The sequence below is a fragment of the Passer montanus genome, unplaced genomic scaffold, assembly GCF_014805655.1.
Source record: "Passer montanus isolate IOZ18808 unplaced genomic scaffold, ASM1480565v1 scaffold39, whole genome shotgun sequence".
Taxonomy (NCBI): domain Eukaryota; kingdom Metazoa; phylum Chordata; class Aves; order Passeriformes; family Passeridae; genus Passer; species Passer montanus.
Genome location: NW_024368707.1, coordinates 2,216,349 through 2,238,243, shown reverse-complemented (window position 1 = coordinate 2,238,243; position 21,895 = coordinate 2,216,349). Strand labels below are relative to the sequence as shown.

The following is a 21,895-nucleotide window of genomic DNA, read 5'->3' as shown; positions in this document are numbered from 1 at the left end:
ATATACACCACACACTTGATTTTGGGGTAGGAAGAAGGAGAGAATTTTATGAGAGAGACATTGCACTAACCACTGTATTAAAGAAGTTGTACTGTTAATAAAACCCACTGAAAATATCACAATCTAGATTGCTTATGCGATTTTAATTCAGCCTTGCCTCTGTGTGTGGTGCAATCTATTCTAAATTAAATTATCGCAAAGATTATTATCTTGCTCCACAAGACCTCTGCTGCAAAGCAAACACAAGAAAGTCATTAATTCCCTTCCCCAAAGAGCTTCCAGTCTTGGGAAAACCAGACAAGGGGGTGTGAAGGGAGCCATTCCAGGAAGGAGGTGGGGAGGGAGTACTTAGGATAATGAGCTTCAATAGAACAGAAGCATTTACAACTAGATTATTTTTGAAGAATTACATTTGGACAAGAGAACAAGCTGTAGAAGCCTGCCAGCCTAAAGGGGCCTACAAAGAAGATGGAGAGAGACTTTTTACAAGGGCACCTAGTGACAGGACAAAGTGGAATGGATTTACACTGGAAGAGGGTAGGTTTAGTTTAAATATTAGGAAGATATTGTAAGGGTGATGAGGCACTGGAACAGGTTGCCCAGCTGTAGATGACCCATCCCTGGAAGTGTTCAAGGCCAGATTGTAACTAGATGAGTGTTAAGGTCTCTCCAATGCAAAGCAGTCTATGATTCTGTGAGCCTATGTTCTGTTTTGGGTTTTTTCCCTGGAGTCAGAGCAATATTAAGAAATGTGATAAAATAATTAAAAGAAAGAAACAAGTTTCACAAGGGAGGCACAACCAGGGGATCCACTGACACACAAAGCAAGGCAAAGGGAAAGTTTCAGCACTGGAAGATAAAAATGTGAAGAAAAGCAATGGTGATTTTGTGGTTATAGCAGTGCATTCCCCCTGCTGCATCTCCCTTACCTTCAAGGAGGGCCAGGCACTGTCTCTTTATTGATCTGTGGTTATCTGCTACATTGAACACCTGACAACAGCAAGGCCTGTTGCTGTCCCATCACCCTAGAGCCAGTGTGAGCATGTTGCCAGCCACACTCCTTTGGGAATTGCCCACAAACTGCATTTAAAAACCGCTAAAACGAAGTTAAAATGCCTCCATCTCTCTGCCAGCCCCCCTGTGAGGAGTTATGGTCACTGGGCAACCACACCCAGCCTGTGACTTGCATAGCCCTCGCCAGTCAGGATAAGCATGATGGTGTGTGCTTTCCCCTCCAGCTTTAACCACACAAGTGCAGCTGTGTTGGACTCTTTCCAAGCTCACAGCTAAAAAGCCTCTGCTGGACATGGGTAGGAGGACTTCCCCCCTTTCTTGATTGCCCCAGGCACCGCTAGCGAGTGCATTTCCCTAAAAGAGAGCAGTATGGTTCAGCTGACGGCAGAAGTTCAACTGTACACATCTAATGTAAGCACAGTAATGTAGTCCATGTCACACCATCTGGGGGCTTCCAAGGGAATGAAGGAGCTGGAGAGCCCTTCACGGGTCATTTGGTCTCATAGCCTGGCAGCTATATCCTCCAGCAGGACACATGGGCAGTGACTAGGGACTGGGCAGTGACTCGTCACACCCTTGCAGTGCCATCCACAGCCATGGGGCAGTCACAGCCTTGGGTAAAGACAGGGGTGCTGGTTAGTCCCATCAAAGTCTGTAGGGGCACTTACACCATCCCTTGCCAGGATAAAGATGGTACTCTCACCCCTTGCACCTGATGGGTATGAGGGCTTTCTACAGCACCCCTCCCTCCTACCACTCTCACCCCTAAAGAGCTTAGCCTGCAAAGCTGTAGGGAGCAGAGATGACCCAGGAAGTCCAAGTCCCAACACATCCTGAAATAAATTCTTAAAAATAGGTAGATAAGCCCTGCTGCTGAGCTTCCTGCACCCTCCTGACAACTCCCTGCAAGCCCCATTTTGCTGTGCCAGAGTGGGTGGTGGACACAACCCAACCTCAAGAGAGAAGATCCACTGGCATCCCTCGTACCCCAGTGACTACAGTCTGAGGAGAGCTGTGCCTCAGAGGACCTGATCTCAGACCCTAAGGGAAGCCACATCACAGAGATGTGGCAGGGTTTGTAGCCATGCCCTGGCCATCTGTGTTGTGCCTACTGGCAGTGGTCCCTGGAGAAGGATGCTTCCCGATATTTGCCTCTTTTCCAGCTTCCTCCTCACTTATCCGCACTTCTTCATGTCAGGTTTAAGTTATTTTACTTAAAGATATATATATATATATATATATATATATATATATTAAACTTCTCCTTTCTTAAAATCATCTCTGCTTTGATAATTTTTTCCAACCGTTTGGTTTTTTGGTTTTGGGTTTGTTTTTTTTTTTGTTTTTTTTTTTTTTTTTGGGTTTTTTTTTTTTTGGGTTTTTTTTTTTTTGGGTTTTTTTTTTTTTGGGTTTTTTTTTTTTTGGGTTTTTTTTTTTTTGGGTTTTTTTTTTTTTGGGTTTTTTTTTTTTTGGTTTTTTTTTTTTTTGGGGGGGGTTTTTTTTTTTTTTGTGGGTTTTTTTTCTTTGGGCTTTGTTTTGTTTTGTTTTGTTTTTGTGGGGGGTTTTTGTGTTTGTTTGTTTGTTTGTTTGTGGGTTTTTTGTTTTTTGGGATTTTTTTAAGTGACAACTTTTTATCTGCTGGGCAAGCAGCCCCAGCCGAGGCATCTCCCCGCGCCCGGCCGCAGCACCGGCGCCCCGGGCTCCCAGCGCCCGCCTCGCCTCCAGGCAGGAGCAGCTCCAGCCCTCAGCAAAGCACACCCTTGCTGCGGAGCCCCGGCGCCTTCGGCCGCGCCCCTCGAGCAGACGGGCAGCCCCTCGGCAGCGGAGGAGGGCACGGGGAGCGGAGCCCGGCCCCGCTGCCCCTCGCCGGCACCGCGGGGTCCCGGGGCAGGGGGCGGGCGGGAGGAGGTGGCCAGCCGGGTCCCGCCCCGCGGCTCCGCGCCGGGAAGGCGGCAGAAGGGAGCGGGTCGGGCCGGGAGTCAGCGGGACCGGGGACCAGGAGCGGGACCGAGCTCTGCTGGGCGGCGGCGCGGCCCGACGGGCCGAGGGTAAGTCCTGATTGCTGCCTCCCGCTCCCCTTCCGCCGTGCCTTTTCCCGCCGCTCCCCGCCTCCCTCCCTGCCCGGTTTTCCCCAGCCCCCGGCCCCCCGCGGCATCGCTGGGCACACGGCAGCCGGGCCCGGGAGCGCCACGGGGAGCGGCGCAGCTCCCGCTGTCCCTCGGGTGCGGGAGCAGCGGAACGGCGGGAGCGGAGCAGCGCCCGCAGCTGGAGACCAGCCCAAAGGCACCGCCACACCTGGACCCCACGCTCGGACCCCGATCCCTTTCCCGCACCTGGACCTGCCATCCGGGCCGGGACAGGCACCCGGACCCCTCCGAAGCGGTGACGCGCGGGAGGAGCGTCCCCTTCCCCTCTTTCCCCCCTTTCCCCCCTTTTCCTCCCCCTGCTCTTTCCCACGGCTGCGCCCCTTGTCCCATGGCAGTTTGTCACCCCAGGGTGGTGGGTGTCCTGCCACCCCTCTATGAGGGTATCCAGGTACACTGCTGCGTGCCTGGATTGGCAGCGCCCCGGCCCGGTCTGTAGGGAGCAGGACTGGGCAGGGAGGGGAGGCAGGGGCGTTGAGGACAGTCCAGGGATGAGGGACCTGGTAGGGCTGGGAGGGATCTTGGTAGGGAAGACTGACTTTGGGATGAGTCGAAAATAGTGCTCGTGGATATAAGAAACAGAAGACAAGACGGGAAACCCACAGCCAAATTGTGTGCTGGGCTGCCTTATGCCTTCTGGTGATTTATATTATGGGTGATGTTTTGTTCATTCCCCGTTCTGGCCTTGCTTATCACCTAGACAGCTGCGTTTTCCAGCACTACAGTACTGGCCTTTCCTGGCTCCAGACAATACAGAATTCCCAGAGTGGGAACTGTGTTTGTGCAAGGGACACTGTAAAATGAATCCTGCCTTTGGGTGGCTGCAGCTCAACTGTTTTATGAACAGTCCTGGACCCAGCAGCAGCAGTCATGCTACAAGAGATCTTTGTGATCCAGTGGAAAGCTTAACTTTTTTGTCAGTGTCAGGCAGAAGAAAGATAGAGGAGACAAGCACAAGCCATAAGAGATTGTTTCACCCCTGTTCTGTGGGATCTGTATTCACAAGACATGGGGAAATTCCGTTTCCATCTTGTTCAGCCCTTGTCCTCTCCCAGCTGCAAAGCATTGGAGGGGGAATGGCAACAGTTTCAAGGATGAGAATATCCCAAGGGGCTGGAGAAATTTGTACCCATTGCACAGCTGTGCATCACAGATGCTGCTGTTCAAGGGGTGAGGTGAAACAGAGTAATATTTATACCACTGGCATTGCAATGTTTTGTCCTTGCTTTTCATACCTGTCATGCTGATGATGAGTTCAGCAACAGGAGCAGTAGCAAAGGAAAAAAAAGATACAAGCCATTAAATGTCATGGAGCAACCTTGGTACAGCAGCTTTCATATTTCTGGAAAAAGATCCTCCTCTTAAGGAAGGGTAGGTTATTGAGAACAGACTTGATTCTATTGTAAGAAAAACAAATGCAGAGCACCCTGCAAGCATCTTTCCATTATTTCATCCCAAACATCAAGCTGGTTTGCTCTTCAGCCCAGAAAGCACATCTTCTGGCCAGGCATAGAAAACACAGAGCACAGTATGGATGGAATGAGAGCAGCACCAGCAGTCAACCCTTTACAAGGCAGGCAGGGGTTGGGACATGCTGCAGGAAAGGAGGAATTCTGGAGGTGGTGCTTGCTGCCAGGCTGCCAAGCACCTGAGTGTGTGAACTTATTGAAGACATTTTTTGATGAAAGAAAGAAGAGGACACTTCCCAGAAGAAAAGATATAAGTTCCAAATTTTGGCCAAGCCCTGGTATGTTTGGGTAGCTGTATTGGGTCTTGCTCATCATTTCAAATTGTTGTCTTTCAGACTGCACTCTTGCCCAGCTGACTTATACTGTGGTGTGACTTTGGTGCTTCTCAAAACCATTGCCCACTTTCCAAACAGCTGCACTGGTTGGTAAGATGCACCTTTCACATGCAGACAGGAGGTGAAATCTTGCATTCTTCTCTTGATTTAGATTCAGTGAAGAACAGAACAGGCCAAGCAAGTCTTTAAGCAAAGCTCTGCCTGTATATGAGCAGGAAAAAGGCCTTTCTGATTGGCTTGAAGGAGAGTTCATACAGAAAGTATAAAAATCATACCAGTACCCACAGGGGGTACTGTTTTCCACAGTCATTGCAGAGCTCTGATTTTCAGTCCTTTCTTTCTCTTTGCAGTGGCAGCCCCATGGCCCTCTTCACCAGAGCCAGTGGCCATCCTAACACAACAGACCCCATTCCCTGTGGGCCAAACAGCACCACAGAGCCTGAGCTGCCCCATTCACACGCCTACTACGCCCTCTGCTACTGCATCTTGATTCTGGCCATCATCTTTGGGAATGTGCTGGTCTGCTTGGCTGTGCTGAGGGAACGCACCTTGCAAACCACAACCAACTACCTCGTAGTGAGCCTGGCAGTGGCAGATCTGCTGGTGGCTACTTTGGTGATGCCATGGATGGTGTACCTGGAGGTGAGTACCTCTCAGGAATGATCAGCCAAAATTAACCACACCACTGCATGCGTGGTCATTTTTCTAATGAAGGCTGTAGCAACATTTAGACTGATCTGTGTGGAACAGCCCTGGAGCTGTCCTAGAGGCTGTGTACTGCTTGGGTGTGCTACATGGAATTATTAAAAAAAAGGTATAGTGTGTGTGTGTGTGGGAAGCCATCCCAGCAAGATAGAATTAGACTCTTCAGTTTAATTGCAACTAAAAAATATTATTAAAAATCAAGTTTTATTTCAGACTGGAATAGTCTATCAGCTCAAGTGCATTCCAATTCTTAATGAAATCACATTATGCTTTGCTTTAGAAAATACTTGGCACTCACTCTTGCTGTGGACAGGGTGGAACTGAGGCACATCTGTGGAACAGCCTCTGCCCCATACAATGCCTTGGTCATGATTTGTGTGCACAACAGTAGGTCCATTTCCTAGTTGTGTTTGTAGACCCATTCAAGACTAATTTCTGTCTGTGGAGCTTGGATAATCAAAGCAGCTGATGCAAGAGTCATCCAAACAACAAAGAAAATTCATACGCATCCCAGACCCAAACTACCAATCCTGGCATTGCACAGGACTTCCTATAGAACTGGGCTGTAGGACTCCAGCAAGACTAAGATCTAAAAAACAGTCCAAAAAGCCCCAAAGATTTTTCAATATTTGCTGCTGTTTATGGATCAGCGATGCCATCAATGAAGCAGAAATAGCATCATACTTCAATACGCCATGAACCTGGAAATTGCCAAAAAGTCATTCAGTCCCTAAAACCATGTAGAATACCTATTCATCTACTGAAGGTTTGCCAAACCAGACTTCAGAACTGGCCCTTATTTATGGAGAAGCTTAAGGTGGATGAATTCCTCAGATTTAAGTGCTGCTTGTGAAGTTTGTACTTTACACTCCATTTTTAGAATCATCAGTGGCCATGAAATGTGTTATTTTATCAATCATGCAGACCATGTCTCTCTGAGAAATCTTTTGGGAAGACTGTGACATAGCAGCAACAGGAACATTTTATAGCCTCAAAATCCTCATCTCCTCTTGAGGAGGTTTCTGGCACAGAAGTGCTATTCAGCAGTGTGTCTAGCAATCTTCTGGGGCCAACATGTAGGTCTGTCTGACACACCAATACTGCTGCCCTCTTCTTTACTGATCCCTGACTCCTGAAGCTCACCAAGGTTTCCAAAGCAGTGGCATCAGGGCATCCTGCCCACTGGAGTTTGAGGGCATTAAACACCATCATGCCATGTAGTCATTGCATAGACAGAGAAGAGCATGTGGCAGCATGGCTGGGAACACCCTCCTCAGTCTTCTCACAACATCCAGTTCTACTTCCAAAGGGCAAGAAAGCTTCAGAGAAGGTTGTTACTGAGGTCTGGTCTGCTAAGACTGTGTGGGAGTCACACTGTCTCCTCATCTTGTCTCTCACATGGGAGCAGTGAGACCTCAGCTGCTCTGTGAGCTCCTGGAGCTCTACTGGACTGGTGTCAGAGGGAGGACAGAGCTGAGTTACCACAGCTCAGCAGTTCTGACCACAAGTGCTCTGTACTCCCACTGTGCAAACCCATGAGCAGCCATCTCACAGCTGCAGGAGCCAGCAGCAGTCCCAAGCATCAGCTCTCAAACACAAAACCTTCAGGGAGCCTGCTTAGATGCACCACTACTTTCATGCCTGCCATTGCCTGATGCACCTTGGTTTCCTACTTTCCCATCTGTTTGCTCTCCTCAGTGTGGCGTCACCATTTGTACCTGAATTGTGGCGATTCTGTTGCTTATTTTAAGAATTCAGGAGAGTGGTGGATAAGCGTAAGTTTAAAAAAATAATCATTTGGCATTCATAAACTGGAAAGCTTCTTATAGAGTTTGGAAGTTAAATATCATAACACCACAATTTTGTAGATAAAGCAGACTGTTCATTAAGGAAGATTGGGTGAAAACCTGACCTGAATAATCTATAGGGATCTTGAGCATTGTGTTTGATAGAGCCAGGATTTCACCCTGGACACTCTTCTGCTGCATAATCACTGAATGGTAATGAGAGATTTTATCAGCTCATCTCTCTGTAGTTTGCTCTCATCAGCTGTAAGAGATTAATATTTGACCATCCACCTCACCCAGGCAGATGTGAGGATTCATTCAATTAACACCTGGGATATCCTTTGAGATTCCTGGACAAAAAGCACCAGAGGGATAAATGAGTACCCTGCCAGCACATGAAAACCAGGAATGCAGACTAGCAGGTTCTAGCTGCTGTAGCAAAGATGATTAGAACAGAGCAATAAAAGGAAGAGAAGAAATAGAATTTTAAAAATTTTGAACAAGGCATGTAATAAAAAGGCTTTTCTTCACTATTATATTCCGGAATAAATTCTGGATTCATATACCCCACAGGTAAATACTAACTACTTTGCCAACTCCAGCAGAGCTACTCCCCATTTCAGAAGTGGCAGGTGGAAGTGAGAACAGGTTTTAAGCCCAAACATTTTGATCTGTCAAGCACCCACTTACACAAGCCACAGTCTAGTATGCAGGTGGCATGATCTGATAGCATCATACTGAGAGGGCTCACTTCTGAGCCATCTCCACCAGCACCTTCTTCAGTTTTAATGTTTCACATTCTTGAGCTCAGCATTTTGACATGCTCAGGACCTTGGAAACTCCCTCAGTTAAGTGTTTGTTCATCTGCTGGGTTAGCAGCATCTGGCTTTCATGTGAACACCTGCCACTGGCTAGGTGAAATATTGTTCAGACTCCACAGCTCACACAGAAACTGCGTTGCTTTTTGCCTCAAACTGCAGAAACATCCCTTACTGGGTCCCACTGCAAAGGCTTCCAGCATTTTTTTTAATATATTTTGAGATGGTCAAGCAGATGTCAAAATCTGAAACTAAAGTAAAACCAGTGTAGTGTTTCTTTGGAAGTTGAACCTATCTATTAAGGTCTCTAATCTCAGATGGACAGCCTTCAGTCTGCATGTCTTGTAGCTCACCTAACTGTGTAGAAAAGTTCAATGGTTTTGGTTTGACTTTTTTACTTACTTTTTTATAAGAAAACAAAGGAGCGCCCCCAGTAGCAAGAAAACTGGAGAAGAAAGCACAGTCCCCTTCTGCATTCTGCAAGCCAATTCCCATTTTTCTCTCCTGCATTCATTCAGGGTCAGAGGGTCTAATGGAAGACCGCCTCATTCAATACCTGATTTCTGAAATGTAGCAGCTGGGTCCAGCAGAGAACACCTTAAAGACACAGCTTGCCTCAGCAAGTTTCTGTGCCCATGTATGGGAATGCTGCCACTATCAAAACCATTTACAGTTCTCAGGATTATTTCCTAAACAATTATCACATCTGATAGCATCATACTGAGAGGGCTCACTTCTGAGCCATCTCCACCAGCACCTTCTTCAGTTTTAATGGTTCACATTCTTGAGCTCAGCATTTTGACATGCTCAGGACCTTGGAAACTCCCTCAGTTAAGTGTTTGTTCATCTGCTGGGTTAGCAGCATCTGGCTTTCATGTGAACACCTGCCACTGGCTAGGTGAAATATTGTTCAGACTCCACAGCTCACACAGAAACTGCGTTGCTTTTTGCCTCAAACTGCAGAAACATCCCTTACTGGGTCCCACTGCAAAGGCTTCCAGCATTTTTTTTAATATATTTTGAGATGGTCAAGCAGATGTCAAAATCTGAAACTAAAGTAAAACCAGTGTAGTGTTTCTTTGGAAGCTGAACCTATCTATTAAGGTCTCTAATCTCAGATGGACAGCCTTCAGTCTGCATGTCTTGTAGCTCACCTAACTGTGTAGAAAAGTTCAATGGTTTTGGTTTGACTTTTTTACTTACTTTTTTATAAGAAAACAAAGGAGTGCCCCCAGTAGCAAGAAAACTGGAGAAGAAAGCACAGTCCCCTTCTGCATTCTGCAAGCCAATTCCCATTTTTCTCTCCTGCATTCATTCAGGGTCAGAGGGTCTAATGGAAGACCGCCTCATTCAATACCTGATTTCTGAAATGTAGCAGCTGGGTCCAGCAGAGAACACCTTAAAGACACAGCTTGCCTCAGCAAGTTTCTGTGCCCATGTATGGGAATGCTGCCACTATCAAAACCATTTACAGTTCTTAGGATTATTTCCTAAACAATTATCACAGAGTGAATTTTATATTTGTACAAGTGCTTTTCTCTGCAGGGGGCTGCATCCTTCCTAGGCACCAATACTCACAGGGTTGACCCACTGCCTGAGAAGCCAAGCTTACCTGTAGCACCCTCTCCAGTATGGTCTGGGATGGGTATTTTTGAATGGGTTTTGAAAAGCTCCAAGGATGGATCCTGCACAGACTTAGCAAGCAACTGGGTCCACTGTCCCTGTAGTCAGAAAAGGAACCTTCATAACCAGTTTGCACCTTTCTTCCAGCTCATTCCTGTAGCCTCTTGTTCTCTCACCACACCACTGCTGTGAAAAACCCACCTCCATCTTCTTAGCAACTTGCCTTCAACCTTTTCAATAATCTCCTCCCAGGCACCAGAGGGCTGTTAGTCTCCCACCCCTCAAAGCCGTCTCTTTTCCAGACTGAAGAGGTCCTGCTCCCTTAGCTGGTCCTCACAGCTGCCCCAGCCCCTGTGGATTGTTTTGGTGGCTCTCCACTGGACTCACTCCTGTTTATCATTGTTTTTCCTCTACTGATGTCTCAAAACCAGGTGCAGTATTCCAGATGTTATCTAAATGTGAGCAGAAAGACCAGAAAATAGTGGCAGTTTCTGATCACTTCCTAGGACCCAGCTGAAACAGCAGGATCTACAGGGCTGAAGGCTAAAATCCAGGCTCTCTCCCAAGCATGGACTTTCCCTCTTTTTTCTCTCCTGCTCTCCCATTCAGCACAGGACTGGGTTTGTTTGCAGTTGAACAAGGAGGCAGCCTGCCCTCCATCTCCTTCAAGGAGTGGGCACAGAGGCAGACCATCTCCCTTGGAATCAGGCTGTCATCCCAACCCCAAGGACAGCAGGGCCACACAGTGCTTGGAACATGCTTGTCAATCAAAAAGGTCGTTGTCAAGAACTTGGTGCCTGCTCCAAAACCCACTTTTCTCCATCACTAAGACTGGCTGTGGCTGAGCTTTCACAACCACGCACTTTGGATTAAAAATTCAAAACAACAGAATTTTGTTGGTAATAACAGAACAGCTTGGTAGTAACTCAAGCCCCTTTATCTGAGTAGCCTGTGAGTTCTCACTCAGATCTAATAATCAAAATCTGTAACTGAGATAAAAATTCAAGTAAGGTTTTTTAGAAGCCTCAGTCTCAGATCTCAGTTTCATACATCAATGCAAAAAATTTTCAGTACTTTTCCAGCTCACTGACTTGCAAGTGCACTCTGGCAGCTTAGTTGAGAAAGACTTTCAACACTTAGATTTTCTCAGATAATCATTAATCAAAGGATAAATACAGTGATATCAAATTTAAATAATGTTTTCATGCTAGGCCTTGAGAGAAGGGATAGCTGCTGTTTCTTCTGCCTACCTCCCTCTGCAAGAGCACATAAAAGATTGAAATTAAAGTGAGGTTCCTTCTCCACAACCTACTGCTGTGTTATCTTGCACACAACACAGGTGCCTCATTTTCCCTCTGCCCGACACTATGGAGCTTCTCCAGCTGCTGAGATACTTGGAGGAGAGCAGCTCCTCACACATAACTTGTCAGGACCTGGTGCAGAGCAAGGCTGACAGTTTTGTGTCACTGGTGCAGGTGACCGGAGGGGTCTGGACGTTCAGCCGTATCTGTTGCGATATCTTCGTCACCATGGATGTAATGATGTGCACAGCCAGCATTCTGAACCTCTGTGCCATCAGCATTGACAGGTGAGACACAGCAGCATCCAGGGGGACAGCCTGGATATGGGGGTCAGCCCTGTGCCCCAGTGGGGCAGGGACAAAGAAGTGGAGTGAGCACAGACAGTATCAGTGTCTTCAGGATAACAAACCCCTGAAGGGTCTGTCCCTGCCACTACTGCTGTTACTGTGGCTCTGCTCCCATTGTACAAGAAGAGGTCTGCACTGGAGGGCAGGGAGACACAAGCAATAAAACATCCCCAGTAGATAGTCAACCACATCCTCAAGCTTTTTAAAGGCAGGAACCACAATTGCTCATCCAACTCACACTGAGTGTGAAAGAGGGTTTCTCCTTGTGGAGATCTCAGTCATGAAGCTTTAATAAACAAAATCCTGCCATATTCACAGAGAGAAATGAAGATTATTGCAGTGTAATCTTGAGCTGAGCTGTGCTCTGTTTTTCTGCATTTTAAAACTGAGCCTATTTTAAGCAATGCTGAGGGCTGGGAGCCAAAACCTTGGCACATGTGATCCTACTGGGACCAAGGAATGAGAGAAGGGAAATATACTGCATGCTATACATTTGTAATGTGTAGTTCAAGGATAATAATGCAAGGCAGCTCTCAGTGCTGCTTTGGTCTGGTGTGCCTCCATGGGAATCTGTATCCCCATTTCAGTTTGGCTCTGTCTGCAAGATGCAGCCCCCAGCCTCTCCTAAAGATGAAACTCCTGTGCCTTCCAAATTCTTGCCCTGCTGAGCTGCATCTCCTGAAGCAGCCCAGCAACTGAAGGTCCTTGACAACCTGCCCCTGGGCAACACTCTGCCTGTCAGGCTAACACCAGACCAGGCAGCTGAGACAGAGTTTAGTAGTTTGTGGTTACTCCAGAGAGTGCTCTTTCACAGCAGTGCCCATATAACTCTAGAGGCTTGAGAGTTAGGGATTTCCTCAGGTTTCTTGATCCATCTGGTAGCCCAAACCTTGTAGCTTGGCATGCTGTGAGTTCTGCTGAGTATTTCTCTGCACTGCTGCCAACTAACTCTGATTTCCTCTGTTCCTCCCCCCAATGCCTCACTTACCATTTCTACAAATTGCTGATTCCATCATCTGATTTTCTCTACTTTCCTCTTCTATTTCTTCACCACATTCACCATCATGTTCCCTGTGCTGCTTTCACTTCTCCCTTTAAAAACCTGGTCCTTTCCCTCCCTCCTTCTCCTCTTCCTGGAGCTGGTTTGGTCTGCAGATACACCGCAGTGGTGAAACCAGTTCAGTACCAGTACAGCACTGGGCAGAGCTCCTGCAGGAGGGTCTCTCTCATGATTGTGGTAGTCTGGATGCTGGCATTTGCAGTGTCATGCCCTCTCCTCTTTGGCTTCAATACTACAGGTAGGTGATATCCTAAACAATAGCACACAGGAGGGGTTGGCAGTGGAGCTGCCCTGTGTATGACCAGGTCATTTAACGTGGGTTCTGCAGATTAGCCAAGTTACAGGAAATTTTAAGGAACTGGAAAGCACACTATGAAGGGAGAGAAAAATCCCCAAGTGTTCTTGTCTATAAACTTGCCATTTGCTCAGGCAGACACTGACTATTGCTCTAAAGGGCAAACTTGCCTGCTCTACTGCCAAATCAATGTCCATCAAGATGTCCAGGTCTTCAGATTCCCATCAAACAATCACTTTGAGCACACAGAGCAAAACATGCCACACATACAACACACACACAAACCAGACTTAACAGCATCTTGCCTATATCAATGGGTTCAGAAGCACAGTTTTGACTCTGATACAGAACACATTTCTAAACATCAAGGATTGCATACTGGCATTGCTTGTTAGAGACCTCCTCCCTATCCAACTGGCTATCTGCTTCCTTAACTTATCCCTTGAGGAGGGCAAACAATTTAGCCTCCACCTTGGAAGCAGGTTGGTCTTTTTCCTTTCCCTCAGCTAGGGCAACACAGTGTCCCTGGAGGTAGAGTAGGAGGGGAGGCTTCCTTCCCACTGGGTCACAAGCAGAAGCCTCTGTTCCCCATCTGTCCTCTCTGCAGTGCTTGAGGCAGGAAAGGGATGGGAGTGGGAAATTCTGCTGCCCCCTTCTGCCTGGTTCAGACAGGGGTGGATGCACACTCTGCATCTAGATAGCTCACAGGCTGTCAAAGGAATAGGAGAAAGGATGGGAATAGACATGAGAGAAGAGAACAGAGCTGTTGGCCAGAAAAGCAGGCAGATGCATGCTGGCTACTGCTAGATCACCCTGTGTTGGTTCATTTTAAGCATCACTTAGGTAATTGGGTTAGCCAGAGCATAATCTACACTCCTCAGACTGCCTTTGTCCCCAGCCACCTTTTGTCTCGCTTTGCCAACACACCAGAGCCTCCTTGTACTAAACCAAATCAGCTCAGCCACTCCTCTCTCTCTCTCTTCTCCTCCCCAGGGGATCCCAGTGTCTGTTCCATATCCAACCCTAGTTTTGTCATCTACTCCTCTTTGGTGTCCTTCTACCTCCCCTTCATGGTGACCCTGCTGCTCTATGTCCGGATTTACCTCGTGCTCAGACAGAGGCAAAAGAAGCGAACCCTCACCCGGCAGGGCAGCCAGAACGCCAGCACCAAACCGTGTTATGCACACCAAGTAAGAGTCACATGAACCCAGCAGGAGCTGTCAAAATAGAGAGGAATGCATCGTCTCTTCTTAAAGGGTTAAAACACAGAACAGAAAGCATAAGGAGGGACATGACATGTTTCCATCCCATCCCTCGCTCATACACCATGATATTTGAGGTGCAGAAGCTCCAGTTAAAACCTTTTCAGACCTCTAGAAAGATTATATTCCCTGTGTATCTTTGCCCACTAGAAGTGGCAAGTAGAAAAGAGCACAGCCTTCTTCAGTATTTCTTCAGACCAGGGTTTTCTCTGCCATGCATAAGTCTTCATTTTTTGCATAATTTCTTCATTTATTGATTTTAATGTCTTCATTTATTGATTTTTGCTCTATGAAGCGTCACTCTCAGAGCTTCACAGACTTTAACATCTGTTATTAAAATAAAAAACCCTCTTCATCTGACAGACTTAAGAGGTCAAAATACTCATGGTGCATGCAACATTTGTTCCACTGACCTTTCTAGATTAAATACCTGCAACCATGGGAACCAACACAACAGTTTGAAAGAAATTACCTGATCATGCATATCCACTCCTTTTACCCATCTTTGCACAGTGGAGCTACATTGAAGTGGTGGGGATGCTGAAGGGAGCAGAGCCAACATGAAAATACAGATGAGAGGTTAGCAGAGCAGGTATTCCTGCTCTTACTCTTCTCATGCTTCTCCTTGGTGGGATGGAGGCAAAGTGTTGTCAACTGCTGGTTAACCCCCGGTTAACCAGCAGAGGACATGGTGCAGGCTCTATGAAGCGTCACTCTCAGAGCTTCACAGACTTTAACATCTGTTATTAAAATAAAAAACCCTCTTCATCTGACAGACTTAAGAGGTCAAAATACTCATGGTGCATGCAACATTTGTTCCACTGACCTTTCTAGATTAAATACCTGCAACCATGGGAACCAACACAACAGTTTGAAAGAAATTACCTGATCATGCATATCCACTCCTTTTACCCATCTTTGCACAGTGGAGCTACATTGAAGTGGTGGGGATGCTGAAGGGAGCAGAGCCAACATGAAAATACAGATGAGAGGTTAGCAGAGCAGGTATTCCTGCTCTTACTCTTCTCATGTTTCTCCTTGGTGGGATGGAGGCAAAGTGTTGTCAACTGCTGGTTAATCCCCGGGTCAGTGCAGAGGACATGATGCAATGTAAGAGGCAAGTGAGGCTATGGATAACTCTTACAACTTTCCTCATCATCCTCTGGCCCAATGAGCAGTTTGGATAGTTTCCAGATCTTCTGTGGCATCATCTTTTGCAGGAACACATGGAGAGGAAAGCTTTGCCAAACAGGTGCCAAGGCACATTTTCCCCCTGTTTCCCGCTCAAATGCACAGGCCAGGAGATGTCTACGAAGAGGAGGTTGCTGACTGTCTTCAGCCTGCAGCGGTACCGAAGCTTCTGCCACGAGGCATCTCTCACCAAGGCACCAGGGACTACCCAAACCAGCAGGTGGGAAGAGAGGAGGAGCATGAAGCCAGCAGTGGAGGTACGGAGGCTGAGCAATGGTAGAACCATCAGCAGCTTGAGGCTGGCCCAGCAGCAACCCCGACTGATCCAGCTGCGGGAAAGGAAGGCTACACAGATGCTGGCAATTGTCCTGGGTGAGTGAGAGCCATTCTGCCTGTAGAGTGCAAGGGGTTTGAGACTTCCAGGAGCACAGAATCTCCTAATACAATATTGAGATTAAAAAAAATGCAGGCTGGGCCTTGGTTTCAGCTGTTAGTGCTTCACAAATTCAGTAGAGACAGTAGTGGGACATTTAGCAATCTAGAATAATGCTTCCAAATGTTGAGATCCACATATGTTAGTGTTTTATTTATTTATTTGTTACCCTTGTGTTTAAAATCAGTGGCCAACAAGCCTTACGAGAAAGAGCAACAGCCAATACCTTTCCTTTTCCTTTGTTTTACTATTACAAGGCAGGAACAATCCTAAGTTTCCATACATGCAGAAGCTCTTAGATCTGATTACAGAAGGGGAAACTGAGGCAAGGAGCTGCAGAGGAACCAGTTCATACAGCTGGATAGAGAAGCCAGGAGACTGGTGTCCCTGTCACCTGCTGTGGTCACCAGATGCACTGTTCCACCCATTAATTCAGTAGTAGCATGGAAATAAAGCAGCCCTAATCCTAACTGATTAAAGCAGCTGAGGCTTTCCCTCAAAGTTGTGGCCACTTGCTTTTGTCTGTCATCAGACCACTTCTGAAGCCCCATACACTCACAAAGGAATGTCCCAAGGAGCCCAAGCTTTTGCCAAATCCCTCTGTGTCAGGAATAAACGTGGCCTTTAGTGTTTGTGAAATACAGAAACCTCATGGAAATAGTAAGGGGCTGGAGGGAGAGGTCACCAGTGCAGGCCCCTTTCCAAATAGTTGCTGCTCTAAACTCACTGATTGTTTTCTTCCTCTCTAAACCCAGGAGCATTCATAATCTGCTGGCTGCCCTTCTTCTTGATTCACATCCTCAATGCCCACTGCCCATCCTGCCACGTGCCTCCAGGGCTTTACAGTGCTAGCACCTGGCTCGGATATGTCAACAGTGCCCTCAACCCCATCATCTACACAACCTTCAACACTGACTTCCGCAAAGCCTTCCTCAAGATCCTCTGCTGCTGACTGTGGGGTCACACCGGGCTGCACAGGTCTGCAGCAGCCCCCTGGGAGGAGAAAAAGACAGGGACAAGCCAGTGAGTCCCTCAGTGCTGGGCACAGCCCTGGGTGTGCAGCATATCAGCCACCACAGTGCATCGCTCCTGGGAGCTGACAGGCTTGCAGGGCACACGCGACCCAAACGCAGATGGCATCCCTCATCTCTGCTGCCTGCATGCTGGAAATGCATTTGCCCTCCCACAGCTGGAGCCTCAGCCCGAAGAAGGCATCCAGCTCCTAGTAAGAGGACAGAACTTGACTTCTTTGATAAGGATCCTGATTTCTTCAGTCAGGAGCCAAGAGTGAAAATTGGACAAGGGAACTTAGAAGAGGAGCCCTGATGGAGAAATAACAACTTTCCTGTTGTTTCCATCGAAACATTTGCCTGTAAAACTGGGTCAAAGTGCTTGAGAAAATCGCCCTAGTTGCAAATGAAATTTTCCCTTGTGCTGCCAGCTTGTATTTTACTGCTCCTTGCAAGGTGGCTGCTCTCCCTCTGGTAGGTCAGCTCACATGACAAGTGCAACACTACCCCAGGGTCCCCTTTCCTCCTGACCCAAGGACCAGAGATAGATTGGCCGCTACTTAACTACCACACACCACAGTGATCTACTGGGGCCACCAAGAGAGCAAGGCTCTTGATAGCTGCCATAGATTCAAACCTGTTTTTTCAGCTGGTTGCATGCACCCTGTCTCAAAACTTGTTCACGATCTCCTTGGAACCAGTCTTTACCTGTGCTCGTCTCCTGACAGGAGCACTGCTAGATTTAGGGTTTGTACCACCTGGCTGCTGGAATAACTCCAGTTACAGCCCATATCTGGGGGAGAGCTGTTTCATAACTTTCCTCCCAGTAAGAGGGGACATTTGCCTTGGGGTCAGCTCCAGGACTCTCCCTGATGCCTCTTGCCAATACTCTTATCATCACATAGGGCATCTGTATATCCCAGCATCCAGGAGCTGGCCAAATACAGCCTGGCCATGGTCTCCTTTCCTAGGAGTATTCTACAGAGCCATCTCCAGTAGCTCCTGGAAAAAAAAGACAAGTGCTGATCTACCATAAGCTGGTGTCATGTCATGGCACTCTAATGCTCTTCCCCTCATATAGACAAACCTGGCACAGGCCAGAGAGCCTCAGCTTGGTTCTCCCATTTTGCCCCCTTGCTGTACTGGATCAGATGCTTCAGCTCTCACTCCCAGGACTTGGCTTAGTTGTGCTGTCAGCCATGCTCGTTTGATAGCTTTGGGCATAACTCTGTGTGCTGCTCCTGCCTGTGTCCATGCCACAGCTTCTCCATCTGGGAAGGGCTTCCTTTTCTTCCTAACATGAAGCCAAAGCCATTGTTCTCTGCCTCCAGAGCACATAGTAGAGCTCTAGCTGATGCTTTGGTTTCTCTGGGTTTTGGGAGGAGGATCTTGTGGAGAGCGTGTGTCATTTGCCTGGGCAGGTGCCCTCCATACTGCATTGTAACTGCCTTAACCCAATAAAACAAAAGTGTAATTGGAAGTTTTGGTATCTTTGTGATTAATGTACCTCCTTCCATAAGCCTTTTGTCATCTGTAGCCCTCTTAACACTTTCCCTGTTAAAAATTATCATCCATCTGGGAAGGGCTTCCTTTTCTTCCTAACATGAAGCCAAAGCCATTGTTCTCTGCCTCCAGAGCACATAGTAGAGCTCTAGCTGATGCTTTGGTTTGTCTGGGTTTTGGGAGGAGAATCTTGTGGAGAGCATGTGTCATTTACCTGGGCAGGTGCCCTCCATACTGCATTGTAACTGCCTTAACCCAATAAAACAAAAGTGTAATTGGAAGTTTTGGTATCTTTGTGATTAATGTACCTCCTTCCATAAGCCTTTTGTCATCTGTAGCCCTCTTAACACTTTCCCTTAAAAATTTTCGTCCACCTGGACACCCGTAAGAAGTCTTTATTATTACTTGCATTTTCCTTGCAACTGGAAAAGAAATCAAAGGCTGCTGTAAGCACTTTCAGCAGATGAATTCTGGAAATAGAGACAGTTAGTTTCTCAGCTACGCCAGGCAGACATGCAGTAGTGTTACTCCATCTGCTCAAAGATGCTGGATAGCACGGGAGGCACTCAGCACACAGGAGGGGAGAGGTATAAATCGAGAGAACCAACCTGTGGACAGATTGCCACTCAAGTAATTCTCATTAAGATGCTTCATAACAGAGATCACCTGTCCAGTTGCTTTATATAACAATTGTCAGAAAGGAGGAAATGAAAAGAAAGATCTTTTAAAGGATGACTAGGTCCATTTCAAGACCTGGCCTAGCATCTCTCAGGGGTCAGTTTGATCCTACTTGAATTTGAACCAGTTATTCAAGGACTGATCCCCAAGATGATTCAGGATACAGGTAAGAACAAAAAACCAAAAAAAACTCCCACAAAACTCAACTCAAAACAATCTCTGTCTCCTCCTCCCTCAAGTGCTGCTTGAGTACCATGCCCAGTTTTCCTCTGTCAATACGGACATAGGTAATCCCATAGAAAATGCCAAGGAACAGAAGCAATTAAAGGCACAAGCAGTTGATGCCTCTCCACCCTCTCTAACAAAACAGAGAGATTGATGAGGGCCCCCCCAAGACATACCCCCACTCATTATTTATAGCAGAGTAATTTGCATTCTCCTTTTCCAACTGCTCAATGTCTCCTACTAACCTTAATTTTCTACATTTTCCTCCTTGGTGTTTTGTTTTCCCTGACTCCACAACTGGCTGGGAGAGGTGAGCTGTGACGCTGTGCTCTGCGTTCTGCAGGGACTCATTTACATGCTGATATTCACATTAGAAGAGCCTTCAGATAATGCAGAAAGTTCCTGTCCTGCAGAGAGGAGAAGGGAGCTCAGAGGCAGCTACAGGTTGCTGTGGCAGCAGGGCTGAGCAGGTGTGAGGTATAAATCGAGAGAACCAACCTGTGGACAGATTGCCACTCAAGTAATTCTCATTAAGATGCTTCATAACAGAGATCACCTGTCCAGTTGCTTTATATAACAATTGTCAGAAAGGAGGAAATGAAAAGAAAGATCTTTTAAAGGATGACTAGGTCCATTTCAAGACCTGGCCTAGCATCTCTCAGGGGTCAGTTTGATCCTACTTGAATTTGAACCAGTTATTCAAGGACTGATCCCCAAGATGATTCAGGATACAGGTAAAAACAAAAAACAAAAAAAAACACCCCACAAAACTCGACTCAAAACAATCTCTGTCTCCTCCTCCCTCAAGTGCTGCTTGAGTACCATGCCCAGTTTTCCTCTGTCAATACGGACATAGGTAATCCCATAGAAAATGCCAAGGAACAGAAGCAATTAAAGGCACAAGCAGTTGATGCCTCTCCACCCTCTCTAGCAAAACAGAGAGATTGATGAGGGCCCCCCCAAGACATACCCCCACTCATTATTTATAGCAGAGTAATTTGCATTCTCCTTTTCCAACTGCTCAATGTCTCCTACTAACCTTAATTTTCTACATTTTCCTCCTTGGTGTTTTGTTTTCCCTGACTCCACAACTGGCTGGGAGAGGTGAGCTGTGACGCTGTGCTCTGCGTTCTGCAGGGACTCATTTACATGCTGATATTCACATTAGAAGAGCCTTCAGATAATGCAGAAAGTTCCTGTCCTGCAGAGAGGAGAAGGGAGCTCAGAGGCAGCTACAGGTTGCTGTGGCAGCAGGGCTGGGCAGGTGTGCAGCACGGGGCTCTGCAGGGTGTGCTCACCTCCACCCTGCCCCACCAGACAGCTGCAATGGGGCACCTCAGGTGCCCTGTGCTGGAAGACATTTGTAAAGGAGAGAGCAGCCAGGAAGCAGCTCCACCACGGCTGAGGAGAGTTAAGACCCTTTGGAGATGAAGGAGAGTGGGCAACACACACTGGGAAGATCAGCCCCACTCCCCACAAGGTACAAGGCATCCATCCAAGTGCTGCCTGTCTAGACACATTTACAGAATGCCTGAGAAATGGACTGAAAAACATAATTTATCCTCTAATCTACCATCTCCCAGCTCAAGGAGCCATGGGCTATGGCTCAGCTGCAGGAACGCAGATGAATGAGCCTGCATATCCCACAGTTTGCTATTCCACAAGTACCTGGGGCTCCCCATTTATGACAGATGTGCCACATGTTGCACATGTTAAACTTCAGGTCTACAACCAAAAACACAGGTTACCCAAGTTACTGAAATCCTAAATGGTACCAGACACTGAACTGAAGCCATCCAGAGTTAAAAACAAAGGCAACACACACTGGGAAGATCAGCCCCATTCCCCACAAGGTACAAGACATCCATCCAAGTGCTGCCTGTCTAGACACATTTACAGAATGCCTGAGAAATGGACTGAAAAACATCATTTATCCCCTTATCTACCATCTCTCAGCTCATGGAGCCATGGGCTATGGCTCAGCTGCAGAAACGCAGATGAAGGAGCCTGCATATCCCACAGTTGCACATGTTAAACTTCAGGTCTACAACCAAAAACACAGGTTACCCAAGTTACTGAAATCCTAAATGGTACCAGACACTGAACTGAAGCCATCCAGAGTTAAAAACAAAAGCTTTTATGTTGAGTTTTACACTGTAAAATACAATGAACTGAAGCCATCCAGAGTTAAAAACAAAAGCTCTTACATTGAGTTTTACACTGTAAAATACAGAGAAGAAACCATAAAACACTCTACCTTGTCAGAGGCACAACTGACACCAGATCATGCAAGAATCTTTAAGCAGAAGAGCACAAAGGGCCATGGGGCAGAAGATAAAGCAATCTTTATCTTCCATAAGAAAAAAAAGATGATGCCTGGAAAGGCAAGGAATTTATGGAGGAGGTGGGTTTCACCCACCATCAAAGACCGTTGCTCTGCAGGTGACTCTGCTCAGTGAGTATTCTGCAGGTACCTTGCAGCAGCTGTTGGACATGTTGTTTTAACAGTCCCAGCTTCAGATATTAAAATCCACATTTGCCAGACTACAAGGACAAAGCAAAGTCTTGCAGATAAATCTCATCTCTCCAGATAACCCTCCTTAGGTCTCTTAGGGGCTGGGCTGGCCTGGCCAGATACTCAGCTGGACCCCACTGTGGGGCTAAGCATAGGGAGCTTCCCCCTTGGGAAGAGAAG

At 47.0% G+C, this 21,895-nt stretch overlaps 1 protein-coding gene across 1 annotated transcript; it reads left to right on the top strand.

Moving 5' to 3' along the window:
- Window positions 1-2,936: 2,936 nt before the first annotated feature.
- Window positions 2,937-18,101, top strand: DRD3 (dopamine receptor D3). Its single transcript, XM_039717969.1, has 7 exons — window positions 2,937-3,062; window positions 5,313-5,604; window positions 11,371-11,483; window positions 12,699-12,841; window positions 13,892-14,088; window positions 15,381-15,723; window positions 16,540-18,101. Exons 2-7 carry the CDS (start codon window positions 5,323-5,325, stop codon window positions 16,734-16,736), a joined length of 1,275 nt encoding a protein of 424 aa, XP_039573903.1. The 5' UTR covers window positions 2,937-3,062; window positions 5,313-5,322; the 3' UTR covers window positions 16,737-18,101.
- The last annotated feature ends 3,794 nt before the right edge of the window (window positions 18,102-21,895 follow it).